The sequence below is a fragment of the Pyrus communis genome, chromosome 3 (assembly GCF_963583255.1).
Source record: "Pyrus communis chromosome 3, drPyrComm1.1, whole genome shotgun sequence".
In the NCBI taxonomy this organism is placed as follows: Eukaryota; Viridiplantae; Streptophyta; class Magnoliopsida; order Rosales; family Rosaceae; genus Pyrus; species Pyrus communis.
Genome location: NC_084805.1, coordinates 8,265,239 through 8,291,535, shown reverse-complemented (window position 1 = coordinate 8,291,535; position 26,297 = coordinate 8,265,239). Strand labels below are relative to the sequence as shown.

The window sequence follows — 26,297 nt, the reverse complement described above, 5'->3', positions numbered from 1 at the left end:
TCTCTAATCAATCGACACAAAACAATCTTTTCCAATAGGTTAGCAGAAATTTCGAATAGGGATGCAACTAAATTTTTTTGAACAAACGATATTATTTATATAAAAGAATGGAGGAGTGAACTAAGTTTCACAATAAATTAGCAAGAATGTTGTTCAAATTCACCTTCAAACTTAATATTTTCATTTACAATTACAGAGAAATACTACTAGATTATAATACTAAATGACGAAACGAAACTGAATTTTAACTTCCCGCAAAAACCAAAAAAAGAATTTCAACCTTTTTTGAAAATTCCCCCTTCCTCCCTCCCCTCTCCCTCATTCAGACTCGCGCGTACCGAGGTTTTGCCACTTTCGTTTACAAGAGGTGCTTTCGGCTCCACAGTCCACCATTTCCAATGGTGGTTCGGAGAAATCGACGCGGAGGCGACTCCGAAGAGGGCGGCGGAGAAACCGTAGAGAATGGAAGTGCGGGGGTTTCAGGGTACGAGCACTTCAGGGACCAAAAGATCAGAGAGAACAAGGAGAGATTGCAGAAGCTGGGAATTTTGGACCTTGCCAAGAAGCTCAAGACCGAAGCTGCCGCCCCAAAACGTCCCTACCGACCCAAAACCCACAACCCACTTCCTAATCCTGGGTCCCCCAGGCGCTCTTCCAGGTAACCCACTTTCTCTCTTGTTTGGATTCCGGGAAAATGGAAAAGAAAATGTGGGAAAGTTTGCATCTTTGAAGGGTTTTGATGTTTTTTTTTTTCAAACAGAGTTTTTTGTTTTTGGGTTTTTGTTAGGTTGAAGAGTGTGGCTCCAGTAGATTATGTGGAAAAGAAGAAAAACGAGAGCTCAAAGAGAAAGAGTGTTGAAATTTTTATAAAGGAAGGTTCAAAGCCAGAGATTTATACAGAGGAACATGAGAAGCTGTTGGGGGATTGTGTCGAAAGCTGGGAGCTTGGTGTTGATGGCTATGGTGAGGATCGGAAGCGCATTTACGATCCGGTTAATGGAGAAACTTGCCATCAATGCAGGTAGGTCATCATGCATTTGATGGGTTTCTAAATTCCATCGAAAAATACTATTTCGGATGTTTATTTTTGTTTTTGTAATAGATTTTCAGGTGTTTATTTCGGATGTTTATTTTACATGAGCTAACTTAATTGAATAGCTGGTAATGATGTTCGTAATTATAAGATCGAATTTTGTAGAAGAATCCAATATTTTAGTAACAATTTTATGTGTAAGTCTGCGAGCCTAGTTAGTCATTTTAAATAGACTGACAGAGTTCTGTCAATTGGCTTGTTTGTCATTTGAGTCATTGCCGTTAAACGATTGCCTGAGCTCCCAGCGGATTTCAGGACTGACAGAGTTTTGTGAATGTCTTAAGCTTTACATTTATTTTATGTTTTCCATTTTTCTGTCCTTTTACTCCACGACTACTTTAGAAGTTAGACACATTACAAGTATGTTGCCTGTTTTGGGTTTAGGCTTTCATTTCATCAGATTGCTTCTATGGATAGATGAAAATGTAGCACTTAAGGAGTCTTGTCATTGCCACACAAATTATGCTTCCAATTGAAAATTTTTAAGCAAATGCTCCTTCTGATTATTCATTCATGTACGATTCTTATATACTAGTAAGTAGTCTTTTTTTTTTTCTGATCTAAAATGGAAACAAGAATTTAAGGGCCGTTGGTGATCGAGAAAGCTTATAAATATGATTAATAACCCAACTGAAGAAGTCACCTTCTCAAGGGTATAGCAGAAGTTGTTAAATTAACTGCTATACTGGGTTCATTATGTACTCATACACTACATTCATCGTGTATTGTTTGAGCTTAGGTGTCCTTTCGCTTGGTAAATATGTTTGGAGATAACATACTTCCTTGCAGGCAGAAAACTCTTGGGCATCATACAAAGTGCTGGAAATGTGACTTGGTCCAAGGGCAGTTTTGTGGAGATTGCTTATACATGAGGTGAATTTTTTCATAAGTTATCTGTTGAAAACTTTTTTTTATTTATTTTTTATGTTCCAAGTCTTACCGAAAATGTGCAATGAATGAAAAGATTGTACGAGTACCATGAGGACAACTGACAACAAGGCCACATTACGCACGCCAATAATTTGGATGTTTTCACCCAGAAGCAAATTTTATCTTTGTTATCAATTTTATGGTCTTATGCATTGAATATTACTGTGTTCCATAGATATGGAGAGAATGTGATTGAAGCCAATGAAAATCCTGGTTGGACATGTCCTGTTTGTCGGGGCATCTGCAACTGTAGTCTCTGCCGTCAAGCAAAGGGGTGGGAACCCACCGGTAATCTGTATAGAAAGGTGAACCTTATCAACCTTATGCATACATTCATGTATGGTTTATGCATAATTTGGTGTAATATTCTTCTCCAAGCATGTTTCCTGCAGTTTCCCAGTTGACAGTCTTTGGTCCCTGCATGCCGGACTTAATGGGCTACTCCCATCTGAGAAAAGCATGCAATAGAATAGAACACAGGCACAAACACACAAACTCACGCACCCACATACACTTAAATGCATATATATCTACATACAATTGTTCAATACATGTTTGGGCACTGTGATTTTTCGTACATAATGGAAAAGAAAGACCAAGGCAACAAATTAACGTGGGGAACCAATGGCTAAGTTTTGTTCATGTATCAGGTCATAAAACTGGGTTACAAGTCTGTGGCACACTATCTTATCCAAACCCGCCGTTCCCCAACAAACTCAGAGACCACAGGTGAAGAAGTTGTAGCAGAGGGATCAACTCCTTCAGTGGAACCCTCTTCACATGATGAATCTTCAGGAACAGGCAATGACCTTGATACTAGCAAGCATGTTGATGACAATGATGTGGGCAACGTAGATGCTGTTGCTGCTGGTGATGCAGTTGACGGCGAGGCAAAGAAAAAGCTGAGAAGGAATATAAGGCTGAGCAAGGATTAAACTTTTGCGGATTACAGCCTGCTCTTAATACAATCTAGTCCCGCATCAACTCATGTAAGGTTGGGACACACCAAACGCTTTTCGAGCACATATATTTCTCTTTTGTTAGCCTGAAGACTAATCTAGTGCAACTATAGGTTTTTTGTGGAGTTATGATTTTGCCGGGGAATAGTTTCCTTGAACTTCTTTTGCTTTATATGTGGTAGTATGAGAATTGTGGTGTTTTGAAACATGAATCAGCCAGACTACTACTGGTATTGCAAATGAAATATGTAGTCGTATGTAGTCTTCTACTTGCCTGCTTTCGTAGTTGATGCGGTGGATTCGTATGCAGATGAAGGATTCTTAACAAAATTAACAAGGCATGGAGAAAACTTCGACATTTTCATGCTCCATAATTTTCATTATGTCCATTGTTGCTTTAGTTGTAACAAATAAAAGTGCTGCATCCCGGTTACAAGACCCTTGCATTTTTTTCATTTTTTGCTACCATGTACCCACCAGCCTTAGGATTTATACGGTTGAGCGCAGTGGCGTTTTAATTTCTATAGGCGACTCCACTTAGTGGCATAAAATTTTGTTGTTATTGTTGTATTAGGACTATTGCTTAGGTTTTTGGAGGAATTGGGAAGTGAGATTAAGGAGGAACTATGGGTGGGTGTGGGAGTTGGGTTCAGTAACAAAATCAAATGTGAGTTTTCTTGAGCTTTATTTAATGTCTGTCTTTTTTGGTCATTTTGTTCAAAGTTATAACGAAAAAAATGAAAGCTTTATTAAAAATTAGGTGAGCTTAGCTAAAAATTGGGTGCCGATAGAGGCACCCTTTATTTTTGGTTTGGTTTTTTTTTATTATTTTTGATTAAGTTTGAATTCTAAAGTGTTTTTTTATTTTAAATGAAGTGTATGAAGGACTCAAATTTGAAAACACTATAAATTTTTGAAGTTTTAAGAGTTTTTTACAAACTTGGTTCTTAAATTTTAGTGGTTGTTTAACCTTGGTCCTCAAACTTTTATTTTTGGTTCTAAGTTGGTCCCTAAACTTTTTGAAATGTGTCAAACAAAGACAACAATGACAACGTTAGTTATAAAATTTGACAAGATATTTATAGTGGACATAATGACATTAAATTAGCCTTCATGCACGAGAGTGTAGAAGACATTTTTTGAATCACGGCGTGCTATGCGCGACTTATAGGTTTTAAATACATTTATATGCGTAAATTGACAAAAGAAAAGTCAAATATTTAAAGCAAATGAATAATTTTAGATCATGCCAGAAAAAAAACTCCTCATAAACCAATTAAAGCAACTGAATTCATATAATAAAATCGGTCTCTATAGAATTTACATTAAGAATAGAGAAAATAATATTTAATAAACAATTTATTGAATCACATCTTGCTAGGCCATTTTGAGGCTAAGCTCATCCCCTTCCCCTTAGTGTAGATAATATCGTTTGTTAAAAAAAAAAAAAAACAATCATTTGACAATTAATTTAATCACATTATTATCCGCGTGCGAAAGACATTTTTTTTATAATCCGCATTTCATGCCTATTAAGATGTTTTGAACGTGTTTAAAAATAGAAAAAATAATATTTAATAAACAACTGAATTAATCACATTATTGCTAGCCCATTGTGAGGCTAAACCCACCCCCTCTTAAGATGTTTTGAACGTGTTTCAAAATAGAGAAATTGAATCACATTATTGGTAGTTTATTGCGAGACACTAATTTTAAAATAAAAATAAAAAAAATAAAAAACTATACCAAAAAATTAATTATAAAAAAAAAACACTGTTAAAATAACGAAAATGCCCCTACCTTATTTGATGCATTATTTTGGGATGCCTTTGAAGTTTTTTGTCTTGGAGGCATTTTTGTCCAAATATTTTTGTTGAAGCTTGGTGACACCAAAATCACTATTCACCTTTGTGTTGGCTTTATATATAGACTAGCCTTTTTGCACGCATTTATGCGCGTGCAAAATATCTTTTTTACATAACGGGCACTACGCGCCCTTAAAGATTTAATATTTTAGATATGTTTGATTAATGAGTAAACGGAAATGACGTTAAAGCACTTCCAGTGTGTAAAGGCTCCCTTGGCAATAGGCAATTCAATCCCCTCAAGTGAATAGTAACTGCCTTTAACGAACATGTATGTTCTTTTACATCTCTACCCCTAACAGTAAACTGAATAGTCATAGCAATAGGCAATAAATAATTAGTATTTTTTATTTTCTAAAATAATAAAAAATAATTTATTTTTTAATTTTGGATAGGATTTTTAAATGATCTCGCCATGTCACGTGTCATGATTCGAAAATACAATTTTTGTGAATAGATTTCAATAAGATTTTTAATCAATTCTGTCGCGCGACGTGTCCTTCCATGTTTAGAATCGTTGAAAATATTCACGTTGTATCCTTAAATTGGGAAAATGATCATCACCGGATCATTTTTTAAGGGGTCATAGGGATTACGTGATCATGACTTTCATCGTACATCGTGTAGTCAGAAATTATTTTAAAATTTAAAATTTAAAATTAAATATAAATAGTGACTAATGAAACTACTCGCTTGGAAAAGTATTCTTTCTTATAGAAACATCATCCATGAGGGAATGAGATGGATTGTGGGTAATGGTGAAGACATACTCTTATGGACCAATCAATGGGTTTTTCCTTACCCCCTTTTTCATTTAATTCCCATGAATGATAGGAATAATATTATTTGGAATCTTAAAGTAAGCAACTTTATAGTTCATAATAGTTGGGATAACATTAAATTAGCTACTGTAGTTGATGATGACATCATTAGAAAAATTTGTCGCATTCATCTCCCTTTACAGGAGTCGAAGGACAAGTTAATTTGGGGTTTAACCAATAATGGGAACTTTGCCATTAAGTCTGCTACCTGGCTACAAAATCGGAACAATCACTTTAGTAATCGCCTTACATTGTTAAAGAAAATGTGGAAGCTAACTATTCCTCCTAAGGTTAAAATGTTTGCTTGGCTTATGATTCAGGAAAGATTGCAAACTAGAAAACGCTTAAGTCGTTTTGTTAAAAAAATTGATAAGTTATGTCCGTTATGTAATACAGCTGAAGAAGATCAATGTCATCTCTTTTGTAATTGTGTTTTTGCTACTAAAGTTTGGAGCTCAACTTTTGGTAGTTTTAATAATGGTAACATAAGTACTAATGATAATTTTTTTTGATTGTATGGAATCCTTAAGTTCTAATGACAAAGATGACATTTCTGATCTTAGTAAAGTAATTCTAAACGGCTGGAAAATCTGGATGGAAAGAAATAACTTGGTGTTCAGAAGTGTGCCCCTGGTCTTGGCGCGTTGTGTTTATATCGTCGGTAGTGTTGGTTCGGCTTTTCTCAAGGCTAATGGGAAATGTGACTCCAAGGAGGCTTTACCTATCTATTCCTTTAATAAATGGCATCCTCCTGATCGGCATGATGTGATTAAACTCAATTTTGATGGTTCAATTTTGAACAACCGTGTGGCTGCTGCCTTTGTGCTCCGTAAAGTAATTCTCAGGTGATTGGGGCGGCGGGCTTTTGACCTTGATGGTGCTACTATTTTGGTAGCAAAAGCGATGGGTTTGTGAGAAGGACTCCAGTGTGCTAGGCGTAAGGGTTTCACCAAAGTGATGGTGGAGGGGGACTCTAAACTCATCATTGAAGTTGTGCAGGGTCATTGGGGGATTCCTTGGAGAGTCAGCTCTATAATCAATGATATTTGTATGCTGGCTCAGTCTTTTAGTCATGTTGACTGGAAGCACATTTTCAGGGAGGCAAACTTTGTTGCGGATACTTTATCTCACCTTGGTCTCTCCCTCTCGAATCCTCATTATTGGGATTTTTGTTTACCTGATGTTGCTCTGCCTGTAATTTTGATTGAATTGGAAACGGTTGTATTAGAGGTTGTACTTTAATGATTTTCTTTGTATAAAAAAAATAAAAAATAAAAACCTCGGGACTAAAATTAGCAAAAAATTCTCAAAGGGACAAAATTGAATTTTATTTTAACAAATAATATTATCTACACTAAAGTGAATGGGTTGTATATGGGGTTGTAGAAGTGGTGGATATAGCCCATTTTAGAGCTCCAAGAAATCTTTGGAGTTTTATAAAAGAATCCCTCCCAATGAAGGGCTATTTTTTGTTGGGTGTATATGAGGCAGTATATATTTATTTATGTAATAATTTGATTATGCAATATTTTTTATTTTTATTTTTATTTTTTTTGTGTGTTAAGTTTTCTTAAATTGATTTTTGAACGTGTTATCTCAATTTTTTTTATGAACCCTTCAACCTCTACCAATGAGGGGCTATTTCTTGTTGCGTGTATATGAGGCTGCATATATTTATTTATGTAATAATTTGATTATGCGATAATTTGTTTTCTTTTGTGTTAAGTTTTCTTAAATTGATTTTTGGACATGTTATCTTAATTTTTTTTTATTGAACCTTTCAACCTAAAAAAGTTCAAATTCTAATAAAATTAGATTTCATCACTTATAAACCGTTTGTTGGATTAGCTAAGTTCTTTTATCTTAATTTCATCCGTTGAATGATACAAACTCCCACTTCGCCCTTTGAAATAATTTGATTTTGAAGTACAACACAACAATTTACCTAGCACCAATTGGTAAATTAGTATCATACAATATTGAAAAAAATTATTTAAAAATTCCACCCACCAATACCCATGAACGTTAAATCATTTTGAAATTTTAATTTTTATGGAATTCAAAACAATCATTAATTAGCTAAATTGCAATAACTTACAATCAAACACAATCAAATTTTCAATCACATAATAAGGGCATTTTAGGACTATAAAATTTGTAATCTGAGTCATAAAGAAAGTTTAATATTTTTGTTTTTTTTTTTTTTTTTTTGCTAAAACCCAATAAACAGGTTTAAGTTAGGAAAAAATATATATGATGTATTAATTTTTTTTTTTAAATTAATAAGAGTGAGCCTTTTTTATAATATATAGCTTATATCATTTTATGTATTAAGTATTAAACGTACAAACAAAATGTAGGAGGATCTTTGGAATAAAAATATGTAAGAAAAAAGAATTAAAAGCAAAAAGAATAAAAAGAGAGTATAAGTGTATACATAAATGGAGGTAAAGTGGTAGATCTACCTCAATTTTATGGTATCAAGAAAGAAAGTTGCTAGCCGGCTAGCTTAAGACCGAAGCTGCAGCCCCAAAACGTCCCTAGCGACCCAAAACCCACAACCCACTTCTCGTTTCTGGCTGCCCCAGGCGCTAGTCCAGGTAATCCACTTTCTCTCTTGTTTGGATGCCGAGAAAATGGAAAAGAAAATGTGGCAAAGTTTGCATCTTTGAAGGATTTTTATTTTTTTAAAATAAGGGGTTTCTGGTTTTCGGGTTTTTGTTAGGTTGAAGACTGTGGCTCCAGTAGATTATGTGCAAAAGAAGAGGCCTGTGAAGAAAGACGAGAATCCAAAGAGCCCAAAGAGGCGTGTTGGTAGTACAAAAACAAAGACGAGTGTTGAAATTTTTATAAAGGAAGGGTCAAAGCCAGATATTTGTCCAGAGGAGCATGAAAATCTGTTGGGGGATTGTGTCGAAAACTGGGAGCTGGGTGTTGATGACTATGGCGAAGATGGGAGCCGCATTTACGATCTGGTTAAGGGAGAATTTTGCCACCAATGCAGGTAGGTCATCGTGCATTTGATGGGTTTCTAAATTAATCGAAATATACGATTTCTGATGTTTATTTTTGTTGTCTGATAGAACGTGTTATGTTTATTTTAGTATAGGCATAATAATGATCGTTGCAAATTTCTTCGAAGCCCTGATAAGGTTTCTTACTTGATAGTTTATACAAATTAGTTGAGCTAACTTTGTTGACTAGCTGGTAATAATGTTTTTTAACGAGGAGTAGAATTTGAACATGTCACAATTTTAGTCAAGTCATGTTCCATAGACCAACGACGTTCTGTCAATTGGCGGCCTGTTTGACATTTTGAGTCATTGTCGTTAAAGGATTGCCTGAGCGCCAGTAGATTTCATTCTGATTCTAATGAGAATCTCAAACCCATGTATATCACCGTCCTAGCGGTTTTCTTGTTTTTTTATTTGTGAATATGTCAAGCTTTACATTTATCTTAACGTTTTCCATTTTTATGTCCTTTTACTCCACAACCACTTTAGAAGTTAGAACCATTTCAACTATGTTGTCTGTTTCGGCTTTAGGCTTTCATTTCAACAGATTGCTTATACGGATAGTTGAAAATGTAGCACTTAATAAAGTTTTGTCATCGACTCATCGCCACGCAAATTATGCTTCCAATTGAAAATTTCAGTCAAATGCTCTTCTAGTGGATTTGTTCTTGTACTCTTCTCTGAGTTTTAACATACATTGGCTGGTTCTCACACAATTTTTATGCATGCATGGACTATTCTTTTATACGTGTAAGTAGTCTCTTTTGTTTAAGGGAGAAAGCTTATACATATGATTAATAACCCAAGGGAAGAAGTTACCTTCTCAAATGTATAGCAGAAGTTCTTAAATTAACTGCTGTACTGGGTTCATTATGTACCCGTACAATACATTCATCGTGTTTTATTTCAGCTTAATTTCATGTTACTTAAATGTGTCCTTTCACTTGGTAAATATGTTTGGAGATAACATACTTCCTTGCAGGCAGAAAACTCTCGGGCATCATACACAGTGCTGGAAATGTGACTTGGTCCAAGGGCAGTTTTGTGGATATTGCTTATACATGAGGTAAATTTTTTCATAAAAGTTGATTTCTTATTATTTTTTATGTTCCAGTTCTTACCGAAAACGTGTAATTAATGAAAAGATTGTACATGTACCTTGAAGACAACTGACAACAAGACAACATTACACTTCTCAATAATTTTGATGTTGCCAGAAGCAAATTTTATTTGTTTTTTAATCAATGTTGTGGTCTTATGCATTGTATTTTGCCGTGTTCCATAGATATGGAGAGACTGTGATTGAAGCCAGCGAAAATCCTGATTGGACATGTCCTGTTTGTCGGGGCATCCTGCAACTGCCGTCTCTGCCGTCAATCAAAGGGGTGGGAACCAACTGGTGATGTGTATGGAAAGGTGAACCCTCCCATCCTTACTGAGCTACTCCCATGAAGAGAAAAGCACGCATTACTATAGAACACAGGCACAAACATACAAAATTACACGCACACATACACTTGAGTGCATATCTACATATATTTGTTCAGTACATAGTTTGGGAACCAGGGTTTTGGTACATAATGGAAGCGAAAGACCAATGCAACTAATTAAATGAACCCATGGCTAAATTTTGTTATCTTATCAGGTTGTAAAACTGGGATACAAGTCCGTGGCACACTATCTTATTCAAACCCTCCATGCCCCAACAAACTCAGAAACCGCAGGTGAAGAGGTTGTTTCAGAGGGATCAACACCTTCATTGGAGCCCTTTTCACATGATGAATCTTCAGGGACAGGCTGTAGCCTTGATGCTAGCGAGCATGTTGGTGACAATGATGTGGGTAACACGGATGGTGTTGCTGAGGGTGTTGCAGTTGATGGTGAGGCAAATAAAAAGCTGAGGAGTACAAGGCTGAGCAGGAATTAAAACTTTAGTGGATTATAGCCTGCTCATAATACAGACTAGTCTCCGATCAATTCATGAAGGTTGGGAGATACCAAACGCCTTTTGCTCAAATAAATTCCTCTTTGGTGGCGACCAATCTAGTGCAGCTATAGCCGTTTTGTGCAGTTCCTGATCCTGCAGTGGAAAAGTTTGTTAGAATATAGGTTTTGTGCTGTGATTTAATGGAGTTTGTATAAATTTCTAGGAGAAAAGAAGATGATTGTCGAAGAGAGAAAAACACAGTGATGAGAGCTTCACTGAGTTTATTCATTCTCATTCTCTACACAAAGCAATCGGAGTATTACCTTTGCAACTGAAAGGAATGAAGCCACTCTCTCTCCTCTAATAGAAAGAAATGATCTCAGCCTTCCATGTCATCTATCCTATGAGATAGTAACATGTGTTGCACAACATTACTTACTCTAACTTAATCTAGAATATCCATTTGGAATATGATCCAATGGCTCTGATTAAAACAAGCAAAATGACTAAACCTATTTCTGCTAATACACTTACACACTAACACTCCCTTCTAAGTGTTTAGCATAAATCACCCTCAAAGCTTTCCTCAAGTACTCAATCAATCCCTTGCCAAGGCCTTTGTAAATATATGTGCATAAATCTCACCTTTCTGCAATGCATCTCTGATAAAATGAAACCTTTTGTTGATATGCTTTGTCTTGTGATGTGCCACTGGATTCTTCTAAATTTCTATGGCAGAGGTGTTATCACATAAAATTTGAGTTGGCTCCATTTGTTCCTCACCAAAGTATGAGAGAACAAACCTTAACCAGATGACTTGTGCAGTTGCTTCTGCAGAACTTACATACTTAGCCTCTGCAGTGGACAATGCTACACTACTTTGCTTGATTGAGGCCCAAGAAATGCTCCAGAACCAAAATTGAAGCATAACCCGAAGTACTCTTCATGTCATCTTCACTCCCTGCCCAGTCACTGTCGCAATAGCCAATAAGCACAACATCTTTGCCTTTCTCATATGCAATTCCATAGTCCAGCGTTCCTTGGATATACCTCAGCACCCTCTTTGCAGTTCCCATGTGCTTTCTGGTTAGATTATGCATGTCTTGCTAGCAAACTTGCAGCAAACATAATATCAGGTCTTTTAGCTGTTAAATTAACAGACTACCAACAATCTTTCTATAAAGACTACCATCTCAATTCCATCAACTTTGCTTAATTTTTTCATTTGCTGCAAGTGGAGTTGCAACAGGATTGCAATCCTTCAATCCAAACTTCTCTAGCAAGGTCCTTGCATATTTATTTTGATGCAGAAAGATACAATCTTCTGTTTGAATTACTCCAAGCCCCAAGAAGTGATGCAACTCATAATATGGTACATAAGTCATTTAATATTAAATTTTAATGTCGAGTGTGCGTTCAACGTTTTGTAGAATGTCAATAAAAAAATCCATATAAGAAGAGGAAATTTTATTTATTATTATTTTTTACATATTTAATTTGGCAAGTGGAGGCTCCGATGGGAACATCCACATACAAGGAAACAATGAGAATTCCTGCCTCAGTTGCCTTGATGTAAATAGTTGCCTCACTTGGACTTATATGAAAGCCAACATTACAAAAATAAGAGTCAATCTCTTTATACCAAGTCCTTGGTGCCTGTTTCAAACCATTTAAGGCCTTCTTGAGCTTGTAAACCTTGTCTTCCTTAATTGCAATCACAAATCCAAGTGGCTAATCCATATACACCTCTTCATTTAGAACCCCATTCAAAAATGCAAATTTCACATCACGTTGGAACAAATTCCACCTTTTCTATATAGCTAAGCCAATTAGAGTTCTAATGGTATCAATCCTTGGGGGCAAATGTCTCATTGAAATCAACCCCAGGCTTTTGAGAGTACCCCTTTGCAACCAATCTTGCCTTATTCTTCTGTATAGATCCATCTAGGTTCAATTTTGTCTTGTAAATCCACTTGACACCAACTACTGGTTTATCAAATGGTCTGTCAACAAGTTCCTAAGTGTAGTTCTTCTCTATCATAGCAATTTCTGCCTCCATTGCCTTTTGCCATGACTCATCTTTGGCTGCCTTGTCAAAACTCTTAGGCTCAACTATACACAGATTACACTTTGCATACACTTATTTCAAACTCTTGAATTTCAGTGGGGTGTGATCATACTCTTGGGGATCCGTGCTATTCTTCATTGGGACCAATCTTAAACCATTTTCAATTGATTCACAAGTTTCAGATGCTGGTATCAGAGACTCATCACTTACATCACATCTGTCACTTGAACTCCCTTTTTCCCTTTGTTCACAAAGATCTACATTAGTTATTGGTACATTGATACTCTTCTCAGATTGACATTTTCGATCCCAGAAAGCATTTTCATCAAATATAACATCCATTGATACAATCATCTTCTTTGAGTCGAGGTCATAAAGTCTATAACCTTTCTCACATGTACCATACCCCAAGAAAATGCATTTAACACTGGTTTCATCCAACTTGTTTCTCAGATGGCATAACATACAGAACCAAAGACTTTTAAGTGCTCGATTCCAAGCTTCCTTCCACTATAAGCCTCAAAAGGAGTTTTTTTTTTGTCAAGAGACTTAGTGGGACACCTATTCAAGATGTACATTGCTGTGTTGATAGCTTCAGTCCAAAATTCAAATGGAACCTTTTTTTGCAATCATCATGCATTTTACCATTTCTACTATTGTTTTGTTCTTCCTTTCAACTACACCATTTTGTTGTGGTGTATAAGTAACTGTGAGCTGTCTTTACATGCCAATTTCTTCACAGAACTCACTAAATTCAACATATGTATACTCTTCTCCTCTATCACTCCTTAACTTCTTCAAATAATATCCACTTTGTAATTCAACATTGCCTTTAAATTTTTTGAATACACCAAACACTTCTGACTTATATCTCAAGAAATAGACCCAACACATTCTTGTGCAATCATCTATAAAGGTAAGAAAATACCTATTCCCAGCCTTTGTAGGAGTTTGCATAGGTCCACAGATGTCAGAATGAACAAGTTCTAAAGGAAGAGATGCCCTCCATGATGTTCCTTTGGAAATGCATCTCTGCAATGCTTCCTAAAAGCACATCCTTCACATATCTCATCTGTCACTTTGAGTTCAGGCAATCCCAGCACCATATCATGTTCTTTGAGTTGCCTCAGATTGCCCATATTCAAGTGTCCTAGTCTTCTGTGCCAAATCATGGATGATTGACACACACCATCTTTTAGAGTGATTTGCATCTAAGGTTAGAGTTTCAAGGGAAAACTTCTATTTCCTTTCATTGGTATCTTGGCTACTAAGTTTGACAGAGAGCAATCATCATATAACTCAGCATTTGTACCACCAAACTGAAGGAAAAATTTTGTCCTAGCTAAGAACATGTAAGAACATTTGAATACATAGGCATACTAATAACACTTTAAAGTAGGCATGCATTCAAAAACAATTCATAAAACCCATGACTTTCAAAGCCTAGTATATGGTGAACCATAAGACTCTTTAACAATATTAAAGAGAATAAGAATTTAGAGATTCTTTACCCTTGAAGCTCATCCTTGATCACACAAGGGATTCACCCAAGTGGAGGGCCTTCAAGTCACCTCCTTGCTCCTTGGATCTTCCTTGTGATTTCCTCCCTTTTAGTGCTCCTTTTCTTCTTTGAGGATTTGAGGATTTGTTCTCCAAAAACACCAAAGGTTTGGTGTCTCTAAGTCTCCACACCAAAGATGTAGTGTGAAGATGAAATGGATGACTTAGGGAAGAAGATTGCTAGATGTTCCTCCCCTAAGTGGCCGGCCTCTATGTAGAAAATGAGAGAATATGTTTCACCCAAATTCAATTAGAAAACCCTAATTAGAAACAAAGCTATAAAGATGACTTTATACTTCATCTCTTAGGTTAGTGACAAACTTGCAATTAAGCAAAAATTCCCACTACCCTTGATATGGCCGGCCTCCATTTGTTATTGGGCTTAATTGCCCATTTTGTTTTAGTTGTCATACAACTTAAACATAATGGGCCTTGTGGACCAAAACGTTTTTGTGCCCCGAAGCCCAAAACTAACTTAAACGCCCAATACGAACGTTTCGTATAATTAATTAACTATTTAATTAATCTTGACCATTCTTCAATTAAACCATTTAATTGCTTATCCATTTCATATAATTTCTTCACTTATATCCTTACTCGGTGTATGATCCATTAGGTTCCAATTAGCGAGGTAGTGGGCGATGTTACTCTTAACGATCGATTGTGAATTGAAACCACATTTCAATTCTCCCTTAAAATTAGTGTTTGCTAATCTTTAGGGCTTCCACAAACCATGGGTGACGCCTAGCAGCATGTCATGGTTACCCAAGCTAAGTAGAAGTGGTTGAAGAACCTATCCAGTTACAACTACAATGCAATACGGTCCTTCTCTAATACAATACTCTTAATCACATTGTTTAAGTGATAGTTTGTTTCATGTCTACTATCCAATGTGATATTTCTCTATATGATTCAATTGAATAAGATTTGGAACAACCTTCCACCATGGAAGGTTAGAGATCCCTTGTTGTGCATTCATATGCCTACATGACTAGATAGCTTGACCCCAACAATGCCGTGGACACTCCAATGGAATGCCGTTGACATAATCAAAGATCAAGGACCTAACCATTAGACATCAATGATGCCTCAGGTCAAAGGACTACTTTGCATATTGCAACTATTGAGTTCTCACATGACATGTATGTTCGAACTCTCGTTTGATCGTTGTTCAGTGTACTCGATTACTCTTTCGAGCACCTATGTGTTTACCTTAGTGTCCAACACCAAATGACTTGAGACTAATTCATACTCACGCTTGAGTCGACATAACACATACTAACCTTAGCGGATTGTCAATGCCCAATTGGCAATCCTATGGCTAGGAACGTTTTAGGAATGAACATAAGAGAAAGGTCTCGTCAATTTAACTAACTTAAATCACTTGTTTCTTAGATCAAATACATTCCTTGGATTCCCTTATTGCTTAAACACAAGATACTATAAATGGTGATTAACAATAAGCTTTGCCCTCTATTAAACATATAAAAGTTTAACACAATAAGTATTCCAAAAAGCTATTACATCAAATGAGTGGCTTTGTGGGCATACTTCCAACAATCTCCCACTTGCACTCAAAGCCATCTTCCCATGTATCTAATACCCATCTTTTCCATATGACGGTCAAGTTGGATTTGAGACATTGGCTTCGTTAGTGGATCTGCTACGTTATCGGCTGAAGCAACTTTGAGGATGTTAACTTTCCCCTCGGCAGCATATCTTCTAATGATATTAAAGCGCCTATCAAAATGCTTGTTCTTTTGATGTGCCCTGGGTTCCTTGGCTTGAGCTATCGCCCCACTATTATCACAGTACAAAGTTACTGGTGATGTAATGGTTGGAACCACTCCAAGTTCATTGATGAACTTCTTCATCCAGAACGCTTCTTTGCCGGCTTCAGCTGCAGCGACATATTCAGCCTCTGTCGTGGAATCAGCAATTACACTTTGTTTCTTGCTTTTCCAGCTGACAGCCCCACCATTCAGAGTGAATACATATCCGGAGTTGGAACTTCTATCATCGACGTCAGATTGGAAATCTGCGTCTGTATAGCCTTCCATTCGCAACTCTGTCGCTCCTCCATAAATGAGGAACATGTCCTTAGTTCTTCTTAAGTACTTAAGGACCGTCTTGACAGCTGCCCAGTGTTCTGATCCTGGGTTAGATTGATATCGACTAGTAATGCTCACAGCATATGCGATATCAGGCCTTGTGCATATCATGGCATACATAAGACTTCCTATGGCGGAAGCATAAGGAATCATATTCATATGCCGTATCTCTTCAGGAGTCTTAGGTCCCATGGACTTAGAAAGATGAATTCCATGTCCTACAGGAAGAATACCTTTCTTAGATTGCTCCATCTGGAACCTACTTAGCACCTTATCAATGTACATAGATTGGGATAATCCAATTAATTTTCTGGATCTATCACGATAGAGCTTTATCCCAAGTACATAAGATGCATCTCCTAAATCTTTCATGTGGAAGGTTTTGGACAACCACACTTTTACAGAAGAAAGTACTGCAGTGTCATTCCCGAATAGTAATATGTCATCTACATATAACACTAGGAATACAACTGCTTCCCCAACGACCTTTTGATAAACACAATTGTCGTCTTCGTTTTGAGTAAAACCAAACGATTTGATTTCAGTATCAAAACGAATGTTCCAGCTCCTGGAGGCTTGCTTAAGTCCATAAATGGACCTCTGAAGTTTGCATACCTTAGTCTTTTCAGACTTGGACATGAAACCTTCGGGTTGAGCCATATAAAGCTCTTCCTCTAGGTAGCCGTTCAGAAAGGTTGTCTTCACGTCCATTTGCCAGATTTCATAATCATGGTACGCAGCTATTGCAAGCAAAATCCGAATGGACTTAATCATGGCTACAGGAGAAAAGGTTTCTTCATAGTCAATCCCTTCTCTTTGCCTGTAACCCTTGGCTACTAGTCTAGCCTTATAAGTCTCCACGTTCCCATCAACGCCTATTTTCCTCTTGAAGATCCATTTGTTTCCAACAGGTACTATACCTTCTGGAGGGTCTACAAGAGTCCAGACTTGATTTTGATACATGGAATCCATCTCGGATTTCATGGCTTCTTGCCATCTCTTTGAGTCAATGTCGGACATTGCCTCAAAGTAGTCTCTAGGGTCTTCCTTTGTGTCATTGTCACCTAGAAGGTACAATTCCCCAAAGTCTTTGTCTAAGCCATACCTCTTAGGTGGCTTATTAACCCGTTCAGATTTACGTGGAGCTAGGGGTTCAGGAACAGGGTTGTCAACATGTCGTGTGCTTGTTTGTGGTTCATCATTAATCTCATTAATTTCCATCGTTTTACTTATAGTTCCTTTGAGAACAAATTGTTCCTCAAGGAACATAGCAGTTCTGGCGACAAAGACTTTCTGGTCGTCAGGATGGTAGAACTCATATCCCATAGTTTCTCTAGGATATCCCACAAAATAGCACCTTACTGATCTCGCTTCAAGCTTAGTAGCTTCAAGCTTCTTGACATATGCTTCACAACCCCAAATCTTAATATGCTTAAGACTTGGCTTTCTTCCATGCCATATCTCATAGGGCGTTTGTGAAACTGATTTGGAAGGTACTCTATTTAGCAAGTAAGCTGCTGTATATAGAGCGCATCCCCAGAATGTTACTGGTAGATCAGCGGAACTCATCATAGAACGAACCATGTTCATCAAGGTTCGATTTCTCCTTTCAGAAACTCCATTAAGTTGTGGAGTTCCCGGTGGAGTCCGCTGTGATATTATTCCACACTCTTTGAGATAATCTAGGAACTCATTACTCAGATATTCACCCCCTCGATCTGATCTTAGGATCTTTATCTGTTTCCCAGTTTGCTTCTCAACTTCATTCTTGAATTCTTTGAACCTTTCAAAGGATTCTGACTTGTACTTCATAAGATACACATAGCCAAACCGAGAGTGATCGTCGGTGAATGTGATATAGTAGGAGAAGCCTCCTCTCGACGTAGTAGACATAGGTCCACATACGTCAGTGTGGATTAACCCTAGAATTTCAGTGGCACGCTCTCCTTTCCCAGTGAATGGAGATTTGGTCATCTTCCCTTTCAAGCAACATTCACAAGTACCCATCTGGTCATTACCTAACGGGCGGAAATATCCGTCTTTCGACATCTTGCGAATCTTATCAAGGTTCACATGTCCAAGTTTAAGATGCCACATCTTTTCTTGATTAACTTCTTCTCTAGCCCTTTTGGGTTTTGAGGTATTCCCGCTTTCAATACAGTGCAAACCACTATTCGTCTCTTGGTGAAAAAGTCCCTCTATCATATTACCATGAGAGATAATACGACCGTTCAAGTATAAAGTGCAACTCATTTTGTCAAACAATACTGAGTGCCCATCTCGTAAAAGCTTAGAGATAGAAATCAAATTCTTTATACATGAAGGAAAATATAAACAATTTTTAAGTTCCAAGACTTCCCCAGAGGGTAGTTTAAGCATATAGGTGCCTATTGCTTTTGCAGAGATTTTAGTGCCGTTCCCAACTCGCACAACTATCTCCCCATTGCGCAGTGTCTTGCTCTCTGCTAGTCCCTGCATCGTATTACAGATATGTTGACTAGCGCCTGAATCAAATATCCAGGAATTGGAGCTCACTGTAAAAGCACTTTCTATGACCGAAATAGTCTCTTCAAAAGTTCGTGTCATAAGGCTCGCAATGCGCACCCTGTATTTCTTCTTCCAACGTTCATCCTTTCCACAATGAAAGCATGTTCTTTTGGATTTCTTTGCCTTCTTCTTATGTAACCTTTTCCTTGTTTTTGCATTCTTACTCCCACTGTCCTTTTTGAAACATTTTTCAAATTTACAGCACATGTCAATCATCTCGTTAAAAGTATGATCGAATCTATTCACTTTATAATTTACAATAAACTTAGTGAAATCATCCGAGAGATATGCAAGGAAAAAGTCTTGGGCCATTTTGTCAAGTATAATGGTGGGTAGTATTTTAGGCATGTCGTTAACTACATAACATAACAGAAATCGTATTAGATTGTTGATTAACTACTTGATTGGGTCTTGAATCAAATAGTACCACCCACTATTTTTGGCAAATTCCATATCCCTCAATAGAATCCGAGAGTTATCTTGAACTCTTAGCGGGGTATGGGAGACTCACCATTACCAAGCCCCCCTCACGATGATACGATATCGGTTAGCAAAAATAATGATGAGAGAATAACACTTTACTCATTTACAACTCTTGTAATTACCCATCTAGTTTGGCCTCTAGAGAATGTGGCCTCACGATGATACGATATCGGCACCATTGCACTTAGTTAAGTTATTCCCACCATGCTTAGTTCATGAAGGGGTTCAAGAATAGCCTCACAATGATATGATATCGGCCATCCTCGTTGCCTACACTTACCTCATCATATGTTTATGGACTCCTCCTGAGTGTACGCATGCACTTTGTACTCCCCCATGATAGGGTGAAGCCGGTGTACAAGTCACAAACGATTGGAGCCCACCACGGTGGAAGGCCCACGAAGAAATGTTCAAAACACCTCTCGTTTATCAACTTAATATTCGTTTGTTGAGGGAGTAGTTTTGGGCTACATCAAAACATTTTAATCATATTAAAAGAACATGGCCCTATCATAACTATTGGTCCAAGTTAATATGAATTAGTAGCATATAATACTCCCACTGTTTCGTTGAAACAAGCGAGACTATATGGAACTACTAACGAACGCATTGCATCCTCATATGGACTATATAGTATTAGGTTTTAGGATGATTATGAACCGTTTGATTTGATCCAACACGAGCCTTGTGTTGGACCTTGGGTTTAAGGTAGATAGTTGTTGATTTTAGTTACGCGTTTAATCCAATTAAACCGTTATTTCCTATTGGGCGTTGGACCCAACTATTCCAATTTGCATACATATAAACAAAGAGGAATACATGAAATAATAAGAAGGGCTTATGCCCTTTTACAACACAAATAATGGGCTTATGCCCTTTACAACAACTTGAATTAATCAAATTACATTCAAATCTACATTACTTAAAACCCAAGCATTCATAATGTAAATCGGCCAATCACATAGCTCAATTATCGAGGCCTTTGGTTCATAATCACCCTTTTCTTAATTAACTAAATTAACTAAGAAAGCAACTTTAAACAATTGGTTTTTGGATCCATAGAATTGATTTAAATGGAACTAAATATAATGAAAATCAAATTCTCATTAAAGAGACAAAACAATTTTTGTTCTCATTTTGTTTTGGGCCAAAAACAATGACCACAACAATTTGGGTCACTTTGTTAAAACAAAAACTTTTGGGGTCAAAATGCAAATACACAAAAGTATCAAAACTTTATATAATTGCACAAAAGTCCCTCCAACACCTTTTTCTAATGGGTGGCCGGCCATTTGAGAGAAAACTAAAAAAAATCTAAAGTTTTGTAAGTGGTTTTTGGTAGGTGAGACAAAGGTGACTTTGATGGTTTACTTTAAAATTCTTTTAGTCACATCTCACCAATAATTATCACCCACCATTTGAAAAACAAAACTTTATGAAAAACATAAAACTTTTGAATCAAAACTTCAAAACTTTTTGTTCTTGGTAAGAACTTCAAGAAATATGAAGAACATACATGAAAACTCATAATAGCTCCATGGATGTTTTCTTTCACCAAAAACTCAAATTTTCACAACTCAAAAGAGGGTTAATATCCTAGGGTACTTAGGGGTTCCAAAAGGCACATTAAAACCATTTTAACAAGGCTAACAAGAACCCAAAAAACTCACCCTTTGGATTTGGCCGAAAATCCCAAAACACTTGGCACCAACTTTTAGTTCCATTATTCATGCTTTAATGAAATACATCTACAACATTTGAGATGCTAAATTTTCAAGCAAAATTTATATTCAAAGCAAGAACAAAGCTTGTAACATTTACAACACTTAAATCACAAAATATGAAAAATCACAAAACCCAAAAGGATCCACCATAAACTAGGCCTAGGCTCTTGATACCACTTGAAGGAAAAATTTTGTCCTAGCTAAGAACATGTAAGAACATTTGAATACATAGGCATACTAATAACACTTTAAAGTAGGCATGCATTCAAAAACAATTCATAAAACCCATGACTTTCAAAGCCTAGTATATGGTGAACCATAAGACTCTTTAACAATATTAAAGAGAATAAGAATTTAGAGATTCTTTACCCTTGAAGCTCATCCTTGATCACACAAGGGATTCACCCAAGTGGAGGGCCTTCAAGTCACCTCCTTGCTCCTTGGATCTTCCTTGTGATTTCCTCCCTTTTAGTGCTCCTTTTCTTCTTTGAGGATTTGAGGATTTGTTCTCCAAAAACACCAAAGGTTTGGTGTCTCTAAGTCTCCACACCAAAGATGTAGTGTGAAGATGAAATGGATGACTTAGGGAAGAAGAAGATTGCTAGATGTTCCTCCCCTAAGTGGCCGGCCTCTATGTAGAAAATGAGAGAATATGTTTCACCCAAATTCAATTAGAAAACCCTAATTAGAAACAAAGCTATAAAGATGACTTTATACTTCATCTCTTAGGTTAGTGACAAACTTGCAATTAAGCAAAAATTCCCACTACCCTTGATATGGCCGGCCTCCATTTGTTATTGGGCTTAATTGCCCATTTTGTTTTAGTTGTCATACAACTTAAACATAATGGGCCTTGTGGACCAAAACGTTTTTGTGCCCCGAAGCCCAAAACTAACTTAAACGCCCAATACGAACGTTTCGTATAATTAATTAACTATTTAATTAATCTTGACCATTCTTCAATTAAACCATTTAATTGCTTATCCATTTCATATAATTTCTTCACTTATATCCTTACTCGGTGTACGATCCATTAGGTTCCAATTAGCGAGGTAGTGGGCGATGTTACTCTTAACGATCGATTGTGAATTGAAACCACATTTCAATTCTCCCTTAAAATTAGTGTTTGCTAATCTTTAGGGCTTCCACAAACCATGGGTGACGCCTAGCAGCATGTCATGGTTACCCAAGCTAAGTAGAAGTGGTTGGAGAACCTATCCAGTTACAACTACAATGCAATACGGTCCTTCTCTAATACAATACTCTTAATCACATTGTTTAAGTAATAGTTTGTTTCATGTCTACTATCCAATGTGATATTTCTCTATATGATTCAATTGAATAAGATTTGGAACAACCTTCCTTAGTCATATTGCTTTGGCCAAAGACTCTCGAATCATATCTTAGAGTATTCTCCTTCCACCATGGAAGGTTAGAGATCCCTTGTTGTGCATTCATATGCCTACATGACTAGATAGCTTGACCCCAACAATGCCGTGGACACTCCAATGGAATGCCGTTGACATAATCAAAGATCAAGGACCTAACCATTAGACATCAATGATGCCTCAGGTCAAAGGACTACTTTGCATATTGCAACTATTGAGTTCTCACATGACATGTATGTTCGAACTCTCGTTTGATCGTTGTTCAGTGTACTCGATTACTCTTTCGAGCACCTATGTGTTTGCCTTAGTGTCCAACACCAAATGACTTGAGACTAATTCATACTCACGCTTGAGTCGACATAACACATACTAACCTTAGCGGATTGTCAATGCCCAATTGGCAATCCTATGGCTAGGAACGTTTTAGGAATGAACATAAGAGAAAGGTCTCGTCAATTTAACTAACTTAAATCACTTGTCTCTTAGATCAAATACATTCCTTGGATTCCCTTATTGCTTAAACACAAGATACTATAAATGGTGATTAACAATAAGCTTTGCCCTCTATTAAACATATAAAAGTTTAACACAATAAGTATTCCAAAAAGCTATTACATCAAATGAGTGGCTTTGTGGGCATACTTCCAACACAAACACCATAAAATAGTCATGTTCGATCATTTGCCCTACACTGAGTAAATTTTCTTTCAATCCTGGAACCAACATTACCTTCTTGATATATCTCCTCCCCATCTTGGTTTCAATTACCAAGTTTCCTTGCCTGTGACATCAATAAGTTGACCAATGCCCATTTCAACTTTAGCAGTCATTGTTCTATCAATGTCAACCAACAAATCCTCCCTTCCAGTCATATGATTGCTACATCCACTGTCAACAAACCATATCTCTTCACATTTCTTCACAATGGCATTGTTGTAGGCATAAAACATTGTAGGAGTGTCATTGACTTGGTTGATAAAGTTTACATGCTAATTAGCCTTCTCCTTCTTGACACATCAATCTTTTGCAATATGCCCAACTTATTGCAGTTATGACATCTAGGCTTATCCTTGAACCAACACTCACCAAAATGCAACTTATCACAGTGTATACACAGATTCTTAGCTCCCTTAGTGGTACCTGTAGCTTTTCTAGCTTGATTTGCAAACCTATTATCCCTCTTCTTTCCTTTTGACTTCCAATTTTTTTGTGGCTTGAACCCTTGATTCCCATTATACTTATTTTGTTTTGGAGCAACACTAAGACTAGCAAATGCCTTCTTAGTTTAAGTTTCAGCATGCATATAAATCCTTTGTTCATGCCCCTTTAGGATAGCAACAACATCTTGAGCATCAACAGTCTCTAGATCCTTAGTGTTTTCAATCATAGAGGCAATACTATCATAAGATCTAGGTAGACTTATCAGCAACTTTTGAACAATTCTTCGATTACTAATATCTTACCATAACTCTTCAGTTGACTAATTAAATCAAACAGTCTAACTAGATATGCAAACAAAGCTTCATTTTCACCCATTCTAGTATACTCAAAATCTCGGTGTAAGCCTTGAAGTTTCACGGCTCTCACTTGTTTATCTCCCACAAATTCTTGCTTCAGAACATTCCAAGCAGAGTTTGCAGTCTCTTGGATGGCGATTCTCGAAAAGATTTGATCGGAAACCGCCCCTTGCATGATTCCAAGTGCCTTTGCTTCTTTGACGATGTTCTTCTTTAGCAGCTTGCTCTCTGTTTCGGTGAGTTCTTCCTTCTTCTTTGCCAAAGTAGCAAAGCCCCTCTCGACTATATCCCAGAGTTTGTGAGATCGAAATATCGTCTTCATTCGAATCTGCCAGAAATTGAAGTTGTCTAGACTATATTCTAGCCTTCTCCAGGAAGCACTTTCCCCAAGAGAAAAGTTTTGAGGTGATCCTGAAAAATGTAGAGGGAAAGAAATGGAAAGTTAAAGCTTACCCTACCAATGGATCACAGTTTTTGTTGAAAGGGTGGCTTGAATTTGCATCTGCTAGTCAGATCATTATCGACAATACTTGCATATTTGAGATTTTGAAGCTATTAAAATATGGCAATTTAACTAGAGCATGCTTTAAGTAGTGCACTTGCTTGTACTCGCATTTCCTTAATGCTGGAATGGACGTTGGTTGTACTCTAAATAGATGTGTTTCAGATCAATTAGTTTGATCATGATGAAAGTTTTTTTTCTTGTTTAATCAGTCCACATCAAGCTTAGAGTCGAATTCAATTATCTGAAGAAACAATTGTGCTGAGAAGCAATGTTAAGGCCACGAAAATTTGCTCATACTTTAAATTGAAGAACATAACCCATTCAAATCAATACTCCTTCACAATTTGTCATAAATTCTACATTATACATCCTTTAAACATGGGTAGGAACCCCTGAGTCAGTATGCGTAAAAAATCTTTCTTGCATTGAGATTTGGAGGATCTGTACATGGCTCTCCTGCTTAGGGTATGGCGTGCCAAATTTCAATGGGAAAGTGTGCAGACTTCAGAAATCTTTATATGGCCTCAAGCGGTCACCTAGATCATGATTTGGGAGATTCACTCAAGCCATGAAGAGATATGAAATCCCGTTCCCGAATTTCACTATTGAAATTTACGGATTTTGTATTTACATATTTTTTTTATAATTATTTTGTTTTGTTAGTTTTAGAGCATTAATTAACTCGTTACAAAGTTGAAATTTTCGTAATTGGTTATTGAAAGTCCATAGACCTTTCAGGGTCAATATTAGTATTTTCGTGTTAAGCTTGATTCCAAGAACGCGTAGGTGAAAAATCGTTCGCAAATCAGAGTTATAATGACAGAGAAATAAGCACGGAAAGCTAAGGGCAAAAAGGTTATATGGACCTTTATTTGTAGAAGGCCCAAGAATTTGGGAACTCCCCCATCCCCCCTGGCGAAATTGCAACCCGACTCATAGGTCGACTTTGCAACTCAATTCTCTATGCATGCCCGGTTCCCTAGAAAAGTTTTCAACACCGATCGTCACCACCACTACACCAACCAACTCAGCTCTACCCCAGCATCAATCCATTTGGCTACCTAGTGCGGTGGAGCAAAGCTCTAGTTTTTCCTAAACTTCTTGACAGTGATTTCTCTGTTTCCAATCAGTCAACACCATCTACCACCACCAATCAACTCACTTCGACCCCAGCTACAAAACCCATATCTTAGATCAGGCGACAGAGCTACGACGAGGCAACTATAGAGGTGTGATGTTTGTGGAATATGACAGTCATCGGCAAAAATTGAGGTCCTTCGGCCATTTCCAAACCTCGGTGCACGCCTTACTGTGAACTTCAATTTGGTATAATTTGGGATGATTTTGTGATGGTTAGAATTCCGACAACTTTAGCTGCTAGCCACCAAGTGCGGAGGAGCGTGAGTGCGATGACCCACTTTGTTCCCTTTAACTAATTTTGATGCCCTGAAACCATATTTGATATCTGTTTTGTGTGATTTCGTCATTTAAGCTTAGTTTCATAAATGGCCTCCACTAGACCTTTGTGGTAGGTGAAGATCCGACTGTTGGATCATGAAGAAATTTTAACATGTTATTTGTATTATTTAAGGATCTTAAGAATTTACGGATCAAAAATCTGATACATGGAAAATTGGATTATGTAGGGTTGTTGACCTTACTGTTGGGCACGTTGACCAAGGGTTAACTTTTGATCAAATGTCCTAAATTGTTCTTAAATACTCAAATAACATTACTAGGGACCCGATAGAGTCTAGTGGGCCTATCTTGGTCAACGAACCATCT

The 26,297-nt window shown here is 37.0% G+C and overlaps 1 protein-coding gene and 1 pseudogene across 1 annotated transcript; both read left to right on the top strand.

The window, feature by feature from the left end:
• The first annotated feature begins 273 nt into the window (after nt 1-273).
• Nucleotides 274-3,231, top strand: LOC137727274 (uncharacterized). The gene is made up of 5 exons (XM_068466139.1): nt 274-658; nt 788-1,021; nt 1,883-1,966; nt 2,199-2,328; nt 2,674-3,231. The coding sequence occupies exons 1-5, from the start codon at nt 399-401 to the stop codon at nt 2,956-2,958; spliced, it is 993 nt and encodes a 330-aa protein (XP_068322240.1). The 5' UTR covers nt 274-398; the 3' UTR covers nt 2,959-3,231.
• A 4,878-nt stretch (nt 3,232-8,109) lies between these two features.
• LOC137728148 (uncharacterized) lies at nt 8,110-10,609 on the top strand (annotated as a pseudogene).
• Nucleotides 10,610-26,297: the final 15,688 nt, after the last annotated feature.